Source organism: Pan troglodytes, chromosome 7, assembly GCF_028858775.2.
Source record: "Pan troglodytes isolate AG18354 chromosome 7, NHGRI_mPanTro3-v2.0_pri, whole genome shotgun sequence".
Taxonomy (NCBI): domain Eukaryota; kingdom Metazoa; phylum Chordata; class Mammalia; order Primates; family Hominidae; genus Pan; species Pan troglodytes.
The window spans coordinates 32,667,122-32,686,300 of NC_072405.2; the positions used below are offsets into that span (position 1 = coordinate 32,667,122).

At 34.9% G+C, this 19,179-nt stretch overlaps 1 protein-coding gene and 1 long non-coding RNA gene across 12 annotated transcripts in view; one reads left to right on the forward strand and one right to left on the reverse strand.

Moving 5' to 3' along the window:
- ADAM28 (ADAM metallopeptidase domain 28) overlaps window positions 1-19,179 on the forward strand; it is a 61,303-nt gene that overhangs the window by 14,917 nt on the left and 27,207 nt on the right. For 10 of the 11 annotated variants that reach the window (XR_010159454.1, XR_010159455.1, XR_008536670.2 and 7 more), the window contains 8 exons: window positions 969-1,045; window positions 1,237-1,315; window positions 2,436-2,512; window positions 4,459-4,651; window positions 11,321-11,392; window positions 12,301-12,372; window positions 14,901-15,070; window positions 17,911-17,995. Coding sequence is in view for 8 of the 11 variants with exons in the window: in XM_054656593.2 (XP_054512568.2) it covers window positions 969-1,045; window positions 1,237-1,315; window positions 2,436-2,512; window positions 4,459-4,651; window positions 11,321-11,392; window positions 12,301-12,372; window positions 14,901-15,070; window positions 17,911-17,995 (825 nt within the window). In the remaining 3 variants the exon portion in view is untranslated. The remainder of the gene's footprint in view (window positions 1-968; window positions 1,046-1,236; window positions 1,316-2,435; window positions 2,513-4,458; window positions 4,652-11,320; window positions 11,393-12,300; window positions 12,373-14,900; window positions 15,071-17,910; window positions 17,996-19,179) is intronic. The other variant, XM_054656595.2, reaches the window with a different exon arrangement.
- LOC134810844 (uncharacterized) overlaps window positions 649-19,179 on the reverse strand; it is a 78,413-nt gene continuing 59,882 nt past the window's right edge. The window contains exons 2-4 of the long non-coding RNA XR_010159456.1: window positions 1,602-1,841; window positions 1,059-1,254; window positions 649-826 (exon numbers count right to left, since the gene is read on the reverse strand). This is a non-coding gene — a long non-coding RNA (uncharacterized LOC134810844). The remainder of the gene's footprint in view (window positions 827-1,058; window positions 1,255-1,601; window positions 1,842-19,179) is intronic.

Genomic DNA, 19,179 nt, shown 5'->3' on the forward strand with positions numbered 1-19,179 from the left:
AGAAGAAACAGAACTCAGTCCATAATATGTGTTTCTCAACCACCTTTGGTCTACCATATTTAGATATCTTTAATGACAATAACAAGGCACTTCCTAATAACTTTTTAGATATTGAGTGCAACCACAGCCAATAACCCTGTTTTATAGACCAAAGTCAGAACTTAGTACCCCAAAACATCTTCTTTAAAATAATTCTGTGTAGTCCTCAATAGCTCTCCTTATATACCAATATCCAAGTTTAAACTAATTTTCCTTTTACATGGTTTACCCGAGGTAATATTTCTTCCTTCTAAATACCTGGGACTGTGGCTTCTTCTTGATGGTTCTTCCTCACATTACAGTATACATTCCTGGTATGTTTCTCATAGTTTATGTTCCAGTTAGTCTTGAGAAGACCTCAAGACCAAAAATCATGAGATGTGATAGAAGTTTTTAGGCGTCTGTGTAAACTATTCCTTCTAATCAGTTAACTTCCCTTACTCACTTCACCTGGGTAATTTATGTGTCGTCTTAAACATTACTTCCTCAAAAAAGCCTTTCCTGGCCTTAAGATGTGAGACATCCTACTATATACATCCATTATCATGCACATAACTCACCTCATTGTCTGTCTTTTCACAAGATTGTAAGCTCTCTGACAGTACGTACCAATTTTTCTTGCTTAGAGTAGAATTTTCAGAACCAAGCAGTATCTTGCAAAGAAACAGCACTCACTCAAATGATACTTGTAAAATGCAGGGATGGATGGATGGAAGGATGGTTGGAAGGGTGGATGGATAAAAGGCTCTCAGATAATTTGTTCATTTAGTTGCCAGAGTTGTTTGATCTGTCAAAAGGGGAAGAGGCAAGCATTTGGTATTATACTGCTAAAAAAATAGATATTGCTTGCTAATGACTACACAGATAGAAATATAATAGTCAAATGAATATGTTTTTAATTACAAGTAAATGTTTGTGTATTTTTGCAGGAACAATTTGAAACAGAATTAAAGTATAAAATGACAGTTAATGGAAAAATTGCAGTGCTTTATTTGAAAAAAAACAAGTGAGTATCTTACCTGTGATATTATCCTCAGCAAGAGCAAGGCAGCCTATGGAGAGTGTGCTGAGTCTGTTGCTGCTTATGGCTCACACAAACCTGGACTAATCAGCGTTTGCTCTCAAATGACTTGAGAAGTTCCATGGACTTAGCAATCAGCACAAGTAACCACAACATTTTTGTGTTTCTTTCTCCAGGAACCTCCTTGCACCAGGCTACACAGAAACATATTATAATTCCACTGGAAAGGAGATCACCACAAGCCCACAAATTATGGTATAACGGAGTCTCTTCAATTCTTTAATTAGGGTTTTACCCACAGACCTAAAGGTAGTGTCCTTGCCAGGCAAATAATAGAAGTGAAACTGCATTTGTAACATTAGTGCTTTTTTTCAGCAGTAGCCATTACCTAATTGATTTTCCACTTTTCTTTTTTTTATATTTTAACAAGAACAAAACAATTTCTTGGCAACTCCGGTAAGTTTTTCCAGCCTTTAAGGACCCCTGTAGGAGGGTGGGTAGAAGGAGCATGTTATTTTCTTGAGAGTGAAGAGTTACATACCTCTGGTGTTCTCAATCAATTTCGATCATTTCTCTGGATTTGTGGTCTCTTCAGCCAAGACTATTTCCTCAATGGCAACTGCAGAATTGCTTTTCTTAAACAATTTCTCTTGACTGCTATTCATAGCCCATCTTTTCTTAGACTGAGCAGATGACAGTGTGTAGCCATGTGAGGGGTCATGCACCATTACCTCTTTTTCTGAGCTCCATTTTCCATGGGAAGCACTTCAAACATTGTTCTCTGTAGCAATAATATCAGAGTTTACATGGGTCAAAACCTCATCTGTCCCAAACTAGAAAGGTCCTTCATGGAACACCCACACGAAAAAATGTTAAGAAGGGCATTTTGCTCCAAATGCAGGCAAGAAATGTGCTGATCCAGTTAATCTGATGGAACGCTTTTGATAAATCAAGAAAGTAAAAACAAAAGCCCAATCTGAATAACCCATCCTTTCGGAAAAAGCTTGTAGGTCTTTGCTAGAAAAAAGTTAATGAGAAATTGGCCAAAAGGAAAAATGAGTGCCCAGTGTTTTAGGAGCTCAGGTTTTAAACTGACATATCCAAGTTTATTCCATCTAAGTATTATTGACATTGAGCCTACTTAGTCAACATTGACAGTTAATACCTTGTAAACATTTTGGGATCATTAACTGACATGAACAATTTTAACTTACATGAAAGATTTTAATTATTTTTTAAACATCTTAGTTTACTGTTGTACAGCAGAATATTGTTTGAAAGCATTTAAAATCCTGTTTCAAGATTTCAGATGCGGCTTTAGCAGCGGTGCTAAAATTCACATGTACTTCTCTTTACAAAACCCTTTTTCCTTTAGGATGATTGTTATTATCAAGGACATATCCTTAATGAAAAGGTTTCTGACGCTAGCATCAGCACATGTAGGGGTCTAAGGTAAGACTTCAGGAATGTTTTGCATGTACCTGTGATTGTGGTATTTATGTATATATCTAACCAACCAGATGAATCCCAAATATCATTAATTTTTATATAGTTGAATATAAATCATAAGGGCCATAAAATTTTGAAATTTGAAGAAACACCGCTTCTCTTGATAGTGGCTTGTAAATTACATATCCGAATTGCTTTCAAATATATTTTTGTTAGCTTATTTTTAAAATACAGGATTTTGAGTCCCAGTTCTGGAGTCAGAATCTTTAGGTAATGGGAGCTGCTCTCTCTTCTTGCTCTTCACTTTATTTTACTCATTAATTTAGATGGAGTCTTGCTCTGTCACCAGGCTGGAGTATAGTGGTGCGATTTCAGCTCACTGCAATCTCAGTCTCCTGGGTTCAAGTGATTCTCCTACCTCAGCCTCTCGAGTAGCTGGGATTACAGATGCCTGCCACCACACCTGGCTAGGTTTTGTATTTTTAATAGAAACAGAATTTCACCATATTGGCCAGGTTGGTCTCAAACCCCTGACCTCAAGTAGTCTGTCCGCCTCAGCCTCCCAAAGTGCTGGAATTACAGGCATGAGCCACCACCCCCAGACTCTCTCCCCACTTTAAGCTCTCACTCACTCTCTCTCTAGATTGCCTTATCCATCACTATGACATACCATTCTGTCTGTTAATGATATACTATGCATCTGTCTATAGTAATCTATAGTAAGGTGGCTCTTCTGATGTCCAGACTTGATTATCTAATTTTCTTTTTCATATTTTCAGTTGGATATCTTAAAGAAACCTCAATCTCAGTATGCCTTAAACCAAACTAATGATTGTCTTTTGAATCTGGTATGGTTTCCATGTTCTTTATTTTAATCAATGGTATAATCAAATAATCACTTGCCCAATTCAGAAACCTAAATTCCTTGAGGTCTTCTTGCCCCTCAGCCCTGCATTTTCAATCCCTTACCAAGTCTTATTGATTCTATCTTCTAAACACTTTCTGAAATTGTTCATTCTGTCTCTACTACGATATCCTAGTCCATCTACCATGATTCCTTATGCAGACCATTGCAATAAACCCCATAATTTATCTTCTTATATCCACTCTTGCCATTATCTAATTTTATGTACATTTAATTCAGTCTGTCTATTATATCTCTTGTACTTTTTCTTCACATCAATTATTATAATTATATATAAGTACTTACTATATAATTATATATATTCTGTGATTATTTGATACACATCCATTTTCCTCATTTGAACATAAGCTGCATAAGAAAAGAGACCATGTCTTTATTTTTGCTGTCTACCCTTAGTCCAATGCCTAATGAATAATGGGTACTCAATGAATATTGGTTGAATGAACCCTGGTTCAAGGCTTTAGCAGAGAAAATTGAGAAGAAATTGATAATGTTTATTTGTCATGTGCTTTACATGTTCTCTCATTCAATCTTTACTATCACTATACTAGGTAGGTATTAAGACAAATAAATGTGGAGAACCTGAAGCTTGTGAGTTTAAAGAATTTTCCAAATGTATCACAGTGAATGAGTTATAAAGCCAGTATATTAACACTTATCTATAAAACTCTAAAATCCTTTTCATTATAAGTGTACCTTTAGAACAAGTATAGCATTAAAATTGGAAGAATGCTGTACCAAGTGTCAGGAAATATTCATTCTAGTGCCAGAACTGATATGGTTGCTTGTACAACACTGCAGCAGTCACTTCTCCTTAATATGTCTTATTTCCTTGTAGAAAATAAGTTTAGATAATCTCCAAGGTATCTTCAGCTGTAAGTTTTACTGTATTTTACTGCCGTGAGCTTAAATTGTTTTTGACATTGACTAGGAATTTTAAAGGTCCTCTTTTGGATCTTACAAATCTGTATGAACCTAATGCAACAATATTTGTTAAGAAGCCAGAACTCTCATGTTTTTTCAGGGGCTACTTCAGTCAGGGGAATCAAAGATACTTTATTGAACCTTTAAGCCCCATTCATCAGGATGGACAGGAGCATGCACTCTTCAAGTATGACCCTGATGAAAAGAATTATGACAGCACCTGTGGGATGGATGGTGTGTTGTGGGCCCATGATTTGCAGCAGAACATTGCCCTTCCTGCCACCAAACTAGTAGTATGTATAACTTTATTTATTTGAAATGCTCTCATGTATTCTGCCCTGGTTTCCAGAATTAGCAGTGCAATTTACTGAAACTATAGTCATTGTCAAAATTAGTAAGTTATAGAGACACTAATCCTTAAATATTGCTAGACATTAATGATTCATTTAACAAGTACTTAGGAATCAACTTTTTTTTTTTTTTTGAGACGGAGTTTCACTCTTGTTGCCTGGGCTGTAGTGCAATGGTGTGATCTTGGCTCACCACATCTTCCACCTCCCAGGTTCGAGTGATTCTCCTGTCTCAGCCTCCTGAGTAGCTGGGATTATAGGCATGTGCCACCATGCCCGGCTAATTTTGTATTTTTAGTAGAGACAGGGTTTCACCATGTTGGTCAGGCTGGTCTCCAACTCCCGACCTCGGGTGATCCACCTGTCTCAGCCTCCCAAAGTGCTGGGATTACAGGCATGAGCCACCGCACTTAGCCGGAATCAACTACTATTTTCAGCAATGTACAAAGGTTAAAAATAAGTGTAAAATATAACTGCCCTCTAGAAGCAGGAATCTGTCACAGTATTCCCTGTAGCCTACAATAAACCACAAAGATATAAAGTATTATTATTAATTTGCTCTTGATTTTAGCCAAAAAGCTATGAGTGATTATTATTATTTTGAAATATCTTGCTGTCATCATAAATTCATTCAACAAATCTCCCTTAAAGTGCTGTCACAGGTGCTGGGAAGATAGAAATGAGCAAAATAGACATAGAATCTGGCTACAGGAACTTAGAATATTATTTTATGTGTGGAATTCTGCTTCTAGTCATAGGAGATAAATGAATATAGTTTTGTGTTTGATAAATGAATATAGTTTTGTGTTTTAGACTGTAAAGTATATATCAAAATATCTTTGTTGACATTACTTTTATTTCTTATTGATACTGCTTTTATTTCCAAGATTTATTTCAAATCCAATCATTTCTTTTAAATGTTCTCAGAGTCTGTGAGCAAAGGGTATAATTGGTCTAAATAAAATTTCTAGTCAGTTTAATTTTCTGTAGGTTTAAATTCTACCAGCAAGTTCAGTAGTAAAGGGAAGTGTATAGTCAAACCCAGAATACTCCAATACTTCTAAGTGCTCTGTAGATCACATATATCTCTAGTATGACACTTAAAAATCAAATGAGTAAAAAATAATGATGCCCATAATAATTTGTTAAGAAATATATAATATAAAATATGTATATTGTGACATTAAAAGTATAAATTGTCAGGGGGAAGATAAAAGTCTAGAGTTTTTATACATGACTGAAGTTAAGTTGTTATTGGTGTAAGATACTCCATTACAACTATAAGATGTTTTATGTAAACCTCATGGTAAATACAAAAAAAAAAAACTATAGCAGATACAACTGATAATGAGAAAAGAATAAAAATGCAGCACTACAGAAAAATGACCAAATCACAAAGATAAACAAGGGAGGAAGAAATGAAAAAGAAATCCATAAAACAAAATGGCAGTAGGAGATCCTTACCTATAAATAATTACTAGGAATGTAAATGGATTAAATTTTCCAATCAAAAGATAAAGAGTGGCTGAATGGCTGAAAAAACAAGATCTGACTATATGCTGCCTCCAAGAGACATTTTTAAGCTTTGAAGACATGCATAGGCTGAAAGAAAAAGATGGAAGAACATATTCCATGCAAATGGTAACAAAATAGACAAACTCTTAGGCAGACTAAGAGAAAAACTCAAATATATAAAATCAGAAATGAAAGTGGAGATATTACAAAAGATGTCTCAGAAATGAAAAAAAGATCTTAAAGGACTAATATTTAAAATTATTTGTCAATAAATTTGATAGCCTAGAGAAAATAGATGAATTCCTAGAAAAATACAACCTATAAAGGTTGAATCAGAAAGAAGTAGAAAGCCTGAACAGACCAAAAACAAAGAGATTGAAATAGTAATTAAAAACCTTTCAACAAAGAAAGCCTAGGACTAGATGGCTCTAGAGCTGAAAAGTATCAAACATTCAAAGAAGAATTATTACCAATACTTTTTAAAATTTTCAAAAAAATAGAGACAGAAGGTGTACTGCTTAGTACTTGTTACAAGCCCAGCATTACCTTTATACCTAACCCAAGACAAAGACACCAAAGAAAGGAAAACTACAGGCCAATAATTCTGACAAACACTGAGGTAAAAATTTTCAATAAAATATTAGCAAAACAAATTCAACAACACATCCAAAAGATTATACATCATAATCAAATGGGATTTATCCTTGGTATACTGACTTAACCTACACAAATTGATCAATGTAGTATATCAATTATATCAACAGACTGAAAGACAAAAAATACATGATCATATCAATTGGTGAAAAGGCATTAAACAAAGTTTAACATGCTTTCTTGATTAAAAGTTTAGGTAGTTAAATAATGGTGTGGAGTTAATGGTTCTTGATTTGAGAGTTTAGGCATAGAAGAAAAGTTCCTCAACATCATAAAGGCTATTTATTTATTTATTTATTTATATTTTTTAGCAGTCAAATATACCTTATTTTATTCTCATAAAATGCTACAAATTATCTTGATTTAGGATATTTGTAAACATTCTATAGCAGCTAGGAACATGTTTTTCCAAAACCAAATCAAAGTTTTTTACATGCCAGTTACATTTCAGAGATTTTGTCATTCTTATATTCTTCTTTCTTCATAAAAGTAAGTGCTTGCTCAAATATGTGGGCCTTCTACTGAAATTCATTTAATATATAACTTTTATCCTTGGCTTAGTTGGAATTCGAGTTTTGATAAGAAAGGTGTGGTTGAATGGACATAATTATAGGCTTTCAGCAACCACACAAACGTTGATAGTGTGCAATGCAGTTGTTGATGATTAAACAATAATGAAAATTTAAGAACACTGTTGCATTATTTTATTTGAAGCTGGAATGATGTGAAACTCTAAAATATGTCTCAGCCCAAGCAATAAGGTTTACCTGCCCACTCTTCTTTCTCCTTATTTATTTTTTAAATTAAAAACCATTTATGGAAAGCCGCTGATAACATCATAATCAATCGGAAAGCAGAAATAGCCATTCTTCTGGTACCAGGCAAGGATGCCTACTCTTACCACTTCTATTAAACATGTACCAGAAGTACTATCAAGAGCATTTAGAAAAGACACATTCAACTTGGAAATGAAGAAGTAAAATTACCTATATTTGCAGATGAAATGATTCTACCTGTAGAAAACCCTAATGACTCCACTGAAAAACCATTAACACTAATAAATAAATTCAATAAAGTTGCAGGATATAAAATCAACATACAAAATCTGTGACATTTCTATACACGAATAACAACCTAGCCAAAAATGAAATCAAGAACACCATTCCATTTATAACGTAAATAATACTTGGGAATACATTTTACTAAGGAGGTGAAAGACCTGTACACCAAAGACAATAAAACATTAATGAAGGAAATTGAAGAAAATGCAAATAAATGAATATCCCATGCTCATGAATTAGAAGAATGTTGTTAAAATGTTCATACTACCTAAAGCAATGAGTAGATTCAATGCAGTCCTTATAAAAACCCCAATGACAGTATTTACAGAAATAAGAAAAAAATCATAAAATTTGTATGGAACCACAGAATATCCCAAATAGTCAAAGGAATTCTGAGAAAAAAAAAGACATCATACTACCTGATTTAAAGTTATATTACAAAGATATAGTAATCGAAAGAGTATAATGGCATAAAACCAGACACCTAGACCAGTGGATGAGAATAGCAATCTCGGAAATAAATCCAAACATATACGTTCAATTAATTTTTGACAAGGGCACCAAAAAGACACACTGGGGAAAGGATAGTCTCTTCAATAAATAGTGCTGGGAAAACTGGATATCCACATGCAAAATTATGAAATCGAACCCTTTTCTTATACCATAACTAAAATTCAAATCAAAACGAAAAAGAAACCTAAATGTAATACCTAAAACCATAAAATGCCTAAAAGAAAATAGAGGGGAAAAGCTGTTTGACATTAACCTTGACAATGACTTCTTAAATATCATACCTAAAAGCTAAGGTTATAAAAGTAAAATGTAAGAGACTATATCAAACGAAAAAGCTTCTGCACAGCAAAGCAAACAAACAAAATGAAAAGGAATCTAAAAAAGGGGGTGAGGGTGAGTGTCAAATATATAGAGGTAGAGAATAAAACAGTGGTTACCAGGGTCTAGGTAGGGACAGGAAATGGGGAGATATGGGTCTAAGGATACCAAGTAGCCAAATATGCGGGGTTAAGCAGTTGAAAGATCTAGGGTACAATATGAGGACTGTTAAGGACAAACTGTAGACAAATTTAACAGAGTTTAATTGAGCAAAGAAAGGTTTGAGCATCCAGCAGCCCTCAGAACCAGAAGATGTTGAGAGCAACTCTATGCTGGTCGATGGTTGGAGAGGATTTATGGACAGAAAAATGACATACAGAAAAATGGATTAAGGTACAGAAACAGCTGCACCAGTTACAGCTTGATGTTTGCCTTACTTGAACACGGTTTGAACAGTTGGCCACCTTTGATTGGCCAGAAGTTGGTGAAACTCCTAGCTATATGTTGCTGTGAATATCAACTCCTGGGTTTGCTTGTACAGGGCCTCTTATCCCTCTGTTTCCATTCCTTGGTAACTACGTGGAAAGAGCTTTGCTTTTGAGACATTTTATCGTTTTGGCTTTCCTCTACCTCAGGAGTGCTACTCCTCATTTCATTTCTGTCACCCTTACTCTGATTGACTGGTAAATATTAGAGAACCTCACATAGCTCAATCTTGGATCTTTATCTATACATTCTTCCTAGGTAATCTTACCCTGCCCTGTGCCTTATTTAAATAGGAACTGTGCACTAACGGCCATCAGACGTTTATCTCTAGCCTCTGCCCCTCTCCTAAAGGCCAGACTGTTATAATTATCTTTTTAATATATCTACTCAAACACCTGATATCACAAACCTAAAATATGCCCCCAAAAGAACTACCAATTTCTAAACCACAAACAAAACCTACTTCTCTCTCATTCTCCCCATTTTACTTAGCACTACCACCACTCATCATTTGTTCAAATTTGGATCTAGAAATTATCCTTGATTCTCTTTTTCTTCATCCCACCTTATATGATATCCATCAGCAAGTGCCTCTGACGTATTTCAGATCTTTTACTTTGCTCCCTTTTCTGACTACCCCAAGGTACCATCTCATAATAACCATGGCAACAGCCTCTGCCTGACCTGCCCATCCTCGTTCAGCAGAATCCACACTCCACACAATCAATCCAGTGCTATTTTTATTGTAAATCACATCACATCCGTTTTCTGCTCAAAGCCCTCTGATGTCTTCCCATTGCATTTAGTATAAAAGCCACACAGCTGACCATGGGTCACAAACCCCTATACGATTGTGGTCCCATAGACCTCTCTGGTCTCCTCCTACTCTTTACTCCCCATCTCTTGGTGACCTCCCCCATTATGTTATAAAAACACAAGCATTTTTTTTCTATGCTCTAAATATGCCAATACTATTTCACCTTGGAGTCTATTTACTCATTTTTTTTCCCTGCTGGAATTGTCTTCCAATTTATCTTTCCTTGCCTGGCTTCTCATTTTCGTTAATACATCTGCTTGAGGGCCAGCTCTTTAGAGAATTTCACCTATTCTGAAATAACTACCTAGTAACTCAATGTCACATGCCCGCTTTAATCCTTCACATAGTACTGGCCACCATCTGATATGTTTATGTTTGTCTCTTGTGAGCTCCATCAGCAGAGAGACCATATTGATTTCACTACTGCATTTGCAGTTCCCAGAGCACTCTCAGTGTATTGTAAGTGCTAATAAATATTTCGTTCCCATGGAGGGTAGGAAGTAAGTACATGTCTCATTAGATAATACCTAAAAATCTATCTTCAGGAATTTCTTCTTTGTAATTGAACTTTAGTTACCTATTAAAAGACATGCACTTCCAGAAATGCAATCTAATAAACTTTGATGAGCTATTATTTAGTAGGAATAATCTGTTGGTCCCTTTTCAATGAGTCAATCCACTATGTAACTTTTTTTTTTTTTGAGATAGAGAAAGGAACAGAACATTGGTAAGTTTGAAACATGGGAAGGAGATTCAACTCTGCCTGAAGAGAACAAAGTAGCCTAGAAACAATGGTGTCTCTGCATTGCACCATTGATAACGGAGCATGTATTTCACCAGGATATGAATTAAAGGCTACCAAAGAAAACAAAAAAACAAACTAACTAAAAACACTAGGAGGATGCTGAAGTCAAACTTTCTCTATTTTGTGTCAGGATGGTGAAGAAGTCTACTGTTCAAAACAATAGAAAGACTGGTTTTATTTCTAGCTCCCCTATTGTAACATAATTTAGACCCCTTGATAAAAGGAAGGAGTCAGACCAGAATATTGCTGGTGTTCCTTCACCTCCAAATTTATGAGCCTTGTCAGTAGATAATCCTGTCGGTTGAATTGGTGTTAAAATGCTAATATTGTCTGCCTTTACTCCAGATATCAACCAACTGCTTATAAAATTACAGATGTCAAATAATAGAAGAACTTTTGCAGAAAACAATATTGTATCAGTAATTCTACTCTTTATATTTCAGAAATTGAATGACAGGAAGGTTCAGGAACATGAGAAATACATAGAATATTATTTGGTCCTGGATAATGGTGAGGTAATTATATGAGATAAATGTGCTGTCTTCCAAAACTCCCACCCATATATATTTATTTATTATGTGAGACATTAAATATCTGGATGAGATTTAAAGAATCATGAATATGAGCTATGGTTACATGTTTTTCTAAAACTATGAAATTTGACATTTATAATTAAGCTGATATGATTTCTTCTTTTCAGAGCGATCAGGGCAATTGATATGATATGCATAAATTGTTGGCACTTATAACACTATTTTCTTATTGACTTAAGAGTACCCAACTTAGTTTCCAATTACATTCTTCTGTCATTTTGTCTTTTGTTAAGTTGTTAAATCATTTGTAAATTAAACTTTATTCTCATTAGGGAGTCAATACAAAAGCTTAATTGGTCACAATGAAAGCTTAGTGAATGGAATCCTCTGAAAAGGCAAATCTTTGGTGATAGTCACTGTTTATCTTCTACTGTAAGAATGCATTTTCATATACTGTGTTTTCAAAATTTTAAATGCACATGTATATGAAAATATAAGTCAACTATTAGCTCAGGCCCTAAAGCTTTGGCCTTACTTACTGTGCTTAATTCATGTACTGTTCATGTATGTGTCTCTTAAATTAATAAGATATTCCTTCCGTTAATTCTGCACAGCTTAGAAAACCATAGAATTTAAGTGAAAATGCATTTGGAGTAATTCTTTAGAGCTTTATACTGAGCTAGTACTTCAGAAGAGAAAACATCATATTCACTCCCAAAGTGCTTTAATGTAGCTAGATGAATAGGAATTAATTTGATTCTAACTTTTAATTAACTCTAATAACTAATCTTTAATTAAAATCAATAATAAGTAATAGAAGATGCCTTTTTAACCTTCTAAGTATATTCATTTTTATCAATGCCCATATTCTTTCTTAATTTTTCTTTTAGTTTAAAAAGTACAATGAGAATCAAGATGAGATCAGAAAGAGGGTGTTTGAGATGGCTAATTATGTCAACATGGTAAGACATATTTTATTACCTGCAGTTTTAAACAGTTTGCTGGGAGATGTCATTGGGTTTTTCAGTGAACGCACATGAAGCATGGAAGCAAAGTCAAGACATTTGAGACCAATGTGGCTGACTGGCTCCCAAAGGCTGACCACAACTTTTGCTACATAGATGAACATGAATATTAATACCACAAACCAACACTTTTCTTATTTACCTGCCACAGTATTCTCAGGTATAAGAAGACATAAAAGCTACATGGGTGCATTGTATTTTCCAAAAATCCGCTAAGAAAATGCTGAAGACCAAATCCCAACAGAAAGCTGGTCCAGAGGGGAAAAAAATAATTTTAAACATGCCAAGCACTGTCACAGTAGCATATTTCATAAAATCTCACGTAATCCCCAGAACAATGCTAAATGTTACTAAAGCCTAATGCATAGCTAAGGAATCATATTCTCAGAAACAAAGAACTTACCCAAGATCACAAAGTGAGAAAAGAATAGCCATGGGGTTTGAATACAGATTTGTCAGATTTCCAAACCCATTTGAGTCATACAACTATTGACTGTGTTCTTTAGACATGATTGTGTTATCTAATTTCCAAAATATTTAAAAAATGGTTTTACAGTCTTTAAATACTAATTCTTAGTTTTCTGTTTGTTGGATATATAGTTGGCATACTTATTTTGAAATGAATGAGTCTCTTTGTGGTATCCTATAAATGCTCTAAAGATAATTTTTTGTTGTTGTACAACATAATGCTGTAATATACTTCTTTTGATATGCATATACATAGTGAAGTGATTACCACAGTCAATATATATGAAATAAAAAAGTAATACATTTCCTTTTTATGCTGATGGGAATTATTTGTGGAGGGCTAAACATTGACAATGCAATGTCAATCTTGATTGGGGGAGAAATAAGAGATTTAGTGCATGAGTGGAGAAACTGGCCTTAGACTCAGAGATTGTTCATTTATATAGCAGATGGGGAGGCGCAGGGTGTTTGGACAAGAATAGGTGAGGCGATAGGCCAATGGTGGGAGCTTGTGGACGTTCTCTTCAGATTGCTCTTATAGTCTCAGCGAATGTGGAAGCAAGGACAGTTGTGAAAGTCGGATTTAAAGGAAATGTTAGAATTACTAAGAAGAGGAGTATAAAAAATGTGTGCAGAAAACTGCGTGTGAATGGAATTTGGAAATACAGCAGTTTTGCTGGAACGCGTTAAGGACTGCTTGAGCTTAGCAGTCACAGCTTTAAAGTGAGAGCAATCAGAACAATGTGTTTTCCCCTGTGTTCAAGGGCAGAAGGAAGAGAGATGTAGAGGCAGGTTGCTTTTAACCAGGATTGGAGTTTTGTCAGGTGAGTAAAATTAAGCAAGAAAGGAACAAGGAAGTTGAGGGAATAATCCAGTGAAGGATGATAATATGGCTGGATTTTAACTTCACTTTCAGTAACTGCATTCCTTCATGCTTTTCTTGTTTTCCGAACTACCTTTTTTTAAAAGAAATATTTAAGTTTCTTAGCAGAAAGTTGCTGGTGAGAACGTCTGTCACTGTGCACTTTTAGAAACTATAGTAGTAATTTAAGTTTTTATCTTTAGAGTAAGCATATTGTTTCATAAGTTTAAGTCATTATTTCTGAAGTTTATCCTATATGCATTGTGGATTATTTGGTTCAATCCATGTTTAAGATTAGAGGACCATTGTCTCATTCTGAAAATACATAATATGGGTGGCTCATAAATGACAGCAATTTATTGCTCACAGTTCTGGGGGCTTGGAAGTCCAAATCAAGTTCCATCAAGATTTGGTTTCTGGTGAAGATTGTCTTCCTGGCTTGGAGACAGCTGCCTTCTCACTGTGCCTTTATATGGTAGAAAGGACAAAGCAATTCTCTGGGGATCTCTTTTTTAAGGGCACTAATCTCATTCATGGGGGCTCCACTCTCGTGACCTAATCACCTCCCAAAGGCCCCACCTCCTAACACCATCACCTTGGGAGTTAGGATTTCAACACATGAATTTTGGGGGACACAAACATTCAAACTATAGCGACTACTTAGCTTATTGTAAATGCATCAAGGTACAACATTTCATCATATCAAGTTACTTCTTTAATGCCTAAACCGGCACCAAGCCAACTTTGCTAATTCTGAAATATTCTCACTCTGAGAGCACTGAAAAACATATAAGCAATTGAAGCCATAGTAATGGGCCCCTGACACAAAATTATAGTATTTCTTAAGAGCATAAACGGAATATGTTGTCTTAACAGGGCCTTTTCTCCTCCCTACCACCACCCCCCCAAAAAAGAAGTTTACGGACCTAAACTATCTTAGTGTATTTATCTTTTGTTTTGAATGGGAGTTTTAGTGTCTACAAAATAGTCAATACATTCTGTTTCACAAATATGCTTGGAAATAAGGTTTTTATACTGCTGCAATGAATGTTTAAAAATACAAAATATATTGAAAATGTTTAAAATGATATCACCGTTATAATTAATTGCTTTGCCATTTATTTCCTTTGGACAGCTTTATAAAAAGCTCAATACTCATGTGGCCTTAGTTGGTATGGAAATCTGGACTGACAAGGATAAGATAAAGATAACCCCAAATGCAAGCTTCACCTTGGAAAATTTTTCTAAATGGAGGGGGAGTGTTCTCTCAAGAAGAAAGCGTCATGATATTGCTCAGTTAATCACGTATGTACAGATTTTCTCCCATTGCACACTGTGGTATTTAGTGGACGCTTTTCTGAGCCTTGGCAAAGTGAGGGGTGCACATAGGAGAGTAAACATTTATAGAGCACTTACTTGGATTATATGTCAAATATGCTCTTAGTTTGGATCCAAGTATTTTTTCAAAAAAAAAAGAGAGGGTCAATAATTTAGCAATAATTCATAAAATGTTTGTTTTTATTGGGTATACAGGAAGAAAAGACAAGTTTATATAATGGAAAGAGAGTTTTTGATTCAGTGTTTAAAAAAAGAACTGATTGGCTTTAGGCTCAAGTTAGAAGAAACATCTAAGATATTATTAGAAAAATTAAGTATTATATTCTAACTCCACATCTTCACTAATTTATTTCCCACTGAAATGACCTGTTAAGAACAACAGGGGAAATAAATCTGATGGCTGTAAATTATATGAGACTGGAGCATGTGCCTCAAAACAGTCAAGAAAATGCTGCTGGGTAGATGGATAATATTTAGTTGAAATCACATAGAAGGAAGCAGTAAGGATTGACTTGAAGTTACTGGAGAGGCTATTACCTAAGAAAACCATGAATTTCATGGAAATCAGTGAACTGTGTCCTGCCAGAATTAGTTAATATTTCTGTGCTGGTCATCTGTTAACTGCATAACAAATGAGCTTGAATTTCTGGGCTTGAAATAAGGCTTCTTCACTTACATAATTGGTGTGTGGGCTCATCTGGCTGGAACAGTGAGTCTGGATGGTCATGTTTCTGTCTATATCCCCTTTCATGTGCCTAACTTGAGTTTCCTTCAATATGGCTATCTTAGAGTAGGTGGACTTCTTACTAGGTGTCTAGCTTTTCTCAGAATAAGCATTTCAAGGGGCACAAGATAATGCATCAAGGTTTTTTATGACCTAACTACAAAAGTCACGGGGTGTCACTACTGGTATATTATCTTAATCAAGGGGAAGTTGTAGGGCCAATCCAGATTCAAGGGGAAGGCATTCTCAGGCTGAGAATACTGCAAGGCTGGTTCATTGAGGAGGTCACCTTTGGGAAGCAGCCGACACAATTTCTTAATTTGGAAAGGTGAGTTTTAGACTCGAGAGCCCATTCTTTGTGGAGGAGTTTAGTGATTTTCCAAGGTCTCATAGCTGGTAAGTAATAAGGGAGCCAGACAAATAGCTGAATACTCCATCACTGTAAGTAATAACGTAGAAGCTTAAAAATAATAGACGAGATGATAAATGTATAGGTAAAAATAAACGATGATACAATGTCAAGAATAGATTCCTTGAAGAGATCACAATAAATCCCAGCACTTTGGGAGGCCGAGGTGGGCGGATCACGAGGTCAGGAGATCGAGACCATCCTAGCTAACACGGTGAAACCCCGTCTCTACTAAAAATAGAAAAAATTAGCCGGGCGTGGTGGCGGGCGCCTGTAGTCCCAGCTACTCGGGAGGCTGAGGCAGGAGAATGGCGTGAACCCAGGAGGCGGAGCTTGCAGTGAGCTGAGATCGGGCCACTGCACTCCAGCCTGGGCGAAAGAGCAAGACTCCGTCTCAAAAAAAAAAAAAAAAAAAAAAAAAAAAGAGAGAGAGATCAGAATAATTAAAGATATGATGAAAGGAAATAGTTGTTCTTCCAGTTATGCAATTAATGTCTTACCGTTTACCAAACAAGTTAACAAAAGAGACCTATACTTAGGTATAAGTAGGTTAAAAAAATTAGAGTCCGAATATACTCTGTTCACTTAAAAGATAAACCAAAATATATAACTCCAAAATGAACGAAATGTTATTTTTTGCAAATGAGCAAGTGGGGAGAACTGAAACCACAAAAATGTAGAATGAAGTATAAATAACTTTGTGATATAATTTTAAAAGAGAACAGGTATCATAAACCTTTTAACTATGCATAATGTAAAATATATTTTCAAAATAAATATCTGAAATCAGATTAAATAGATAAAATCTGCAGGGAATGAAAAATTGGAACATTTTCTAATTTTCTCATTTTATACAGCAGAATTGAAACTCTATTTTTAATATTGTTTTATGGTAAAATACAGGTTCAATTTCCCACGTAAGTGCATCTACTAAGGAAATTAAAAACTTGATGCAATTTGGCAAATTTCTAGAGACAGTTAAGGGCCAGGATCTTGTACAGAAGATAGAAAAAAAAAAAAAAAAAAAAAAAAAAACTAAAAGGAAAGAGTATGAAATTATTGAAGGTTTATAGAAAAATCAAAAGGAACCAAAAAAGCAAAATTAAAATTACCAAAGACAAAACATATTACCTATGGAAGTATAAGTGCAAATGATTCAAACCCCTCTCCAGTATAAAAATTATTTGAATAATATAAATGATCACTAATACAAATGCTTTCAAAATGGGCCCAATCCCTAAACCTACTGTAGCTAAAACAATGCTAATATAAAACAAAAGTATGTGATATAAAAATATGAGTAAAATATAAATAAAAACAAAGCCTGTGTGGTACTGCTAATATCAAAACAAGATACATGTAGAGAGATGTTTATTAGGACCAAAAATAGCCTTTCTTTTTCTTCACAAGGGATACATTTCACAATGAAAAGTGTTATAATCAGAAATGATAGAAAATATTCAACATAATTCTATCTAGGTGTTTGGATTTTAAGTAACACAAAAGTCATTCCATAGAAAAATGCCTTATGCAAATTCAAAAACTGAAGAAAAATATGATAGTGATGGTTCACAGTGAGTTTTTCTGCTAACCATTTAGGGTTTTGGATGTATTGTCTATAAAAATAGAGCTTAGCATTATAATTTGTTACATCAATTTATTCCTTTCTTGCAGAGCAACAGAACTTGCTGGAACGACTGTGGGTCTTGCATTTATGTCTACAATGTGTTCTCCTTATCATTCTGTTGGCATTGTTCAGGTCTGTATGATGATAAACTGTTGGTTCTATGATTTACATTTACCAAATGCTTTTTAAAAAATCTATAGAGAAGATCATGATAGTTTTTCTCCTTTAGTCTGTTGACATGGTAAATAACATTGATTGAATTTCAAATGTTGAACTAATTTTGCATTCCAGTGTAAACTCAACAAAGTGATAATGCATTATCTTTTAAATATATTGTTTAGCATGAAGTTTTTAGCTACAAACTCTCAATAAACTAGGCAGTGAAGGAACATATCTCAAAATAATAGCTATTTATGATAAACTGACAGCCAATATCATACTTAATGGGCAAAAGCTAGAAGCATTCCTTTTGAAAACCAGCACAAGACAAGGATGCCCTTTCTCACCACTCCTATTTAACATAGTATTGGAAGTTCTGGCCAGGGCAATCAGGCAAGAGAAAGAAATAAAGCGTATTCAAATAGAAAGAGAGGAAGTCAAATTGTGTCTGTTTGCAGATGACATGATTGTATAATTAGAAAACCCCATCGTATCAGCCAAAAATATCCTTAAGCTGATAAGCAACTCCAGCAGTCTCAGGATACACAATCAATCAATGTGCAAAAATCACAAGCATTCATATATACCAATAACAGACAGCCAAATCATGAGTGAACTCCCATTCACAATTACTACAAACAGAATAAATACCTAGGAATATAATTTACAAGGGATATGAAGGACCTCTTCAAGGAGAACTACAAACCACTGCTCAAGGAAGTAAGAAAGGACACTAACAAATGGAAAAATATTCCATGCTCATGGATAGGAAGAATCAATATCATGAAAATAGCCATACTGCCCAAAATAATTTATAGATTCAGTGCTATACCCATCATACAATTGACTTTCTTCACAGAATTGGAAAAAACTATTTTAAATTTCATATGGAACCAAAAAAGAGCCTGCATAGCGAAGACAATCCTAAGAAAAAAGAACAAAGCTGGAGGCATCACACTACCTGACTTCAAACTATACTACAAGGCTACAGTAACCAAAACAGCATGGTACTGGGACCAAAACAGATATATAGACCAATGGAACAGAACAGAGGCCTCAGAAATAATACTACACATCTACAACCATCTGATCTTTGACAAACCTGACAAAAACAAGCAATGGGGAAAGGATTCTCTATTTAATAAATGGTGTTGGGA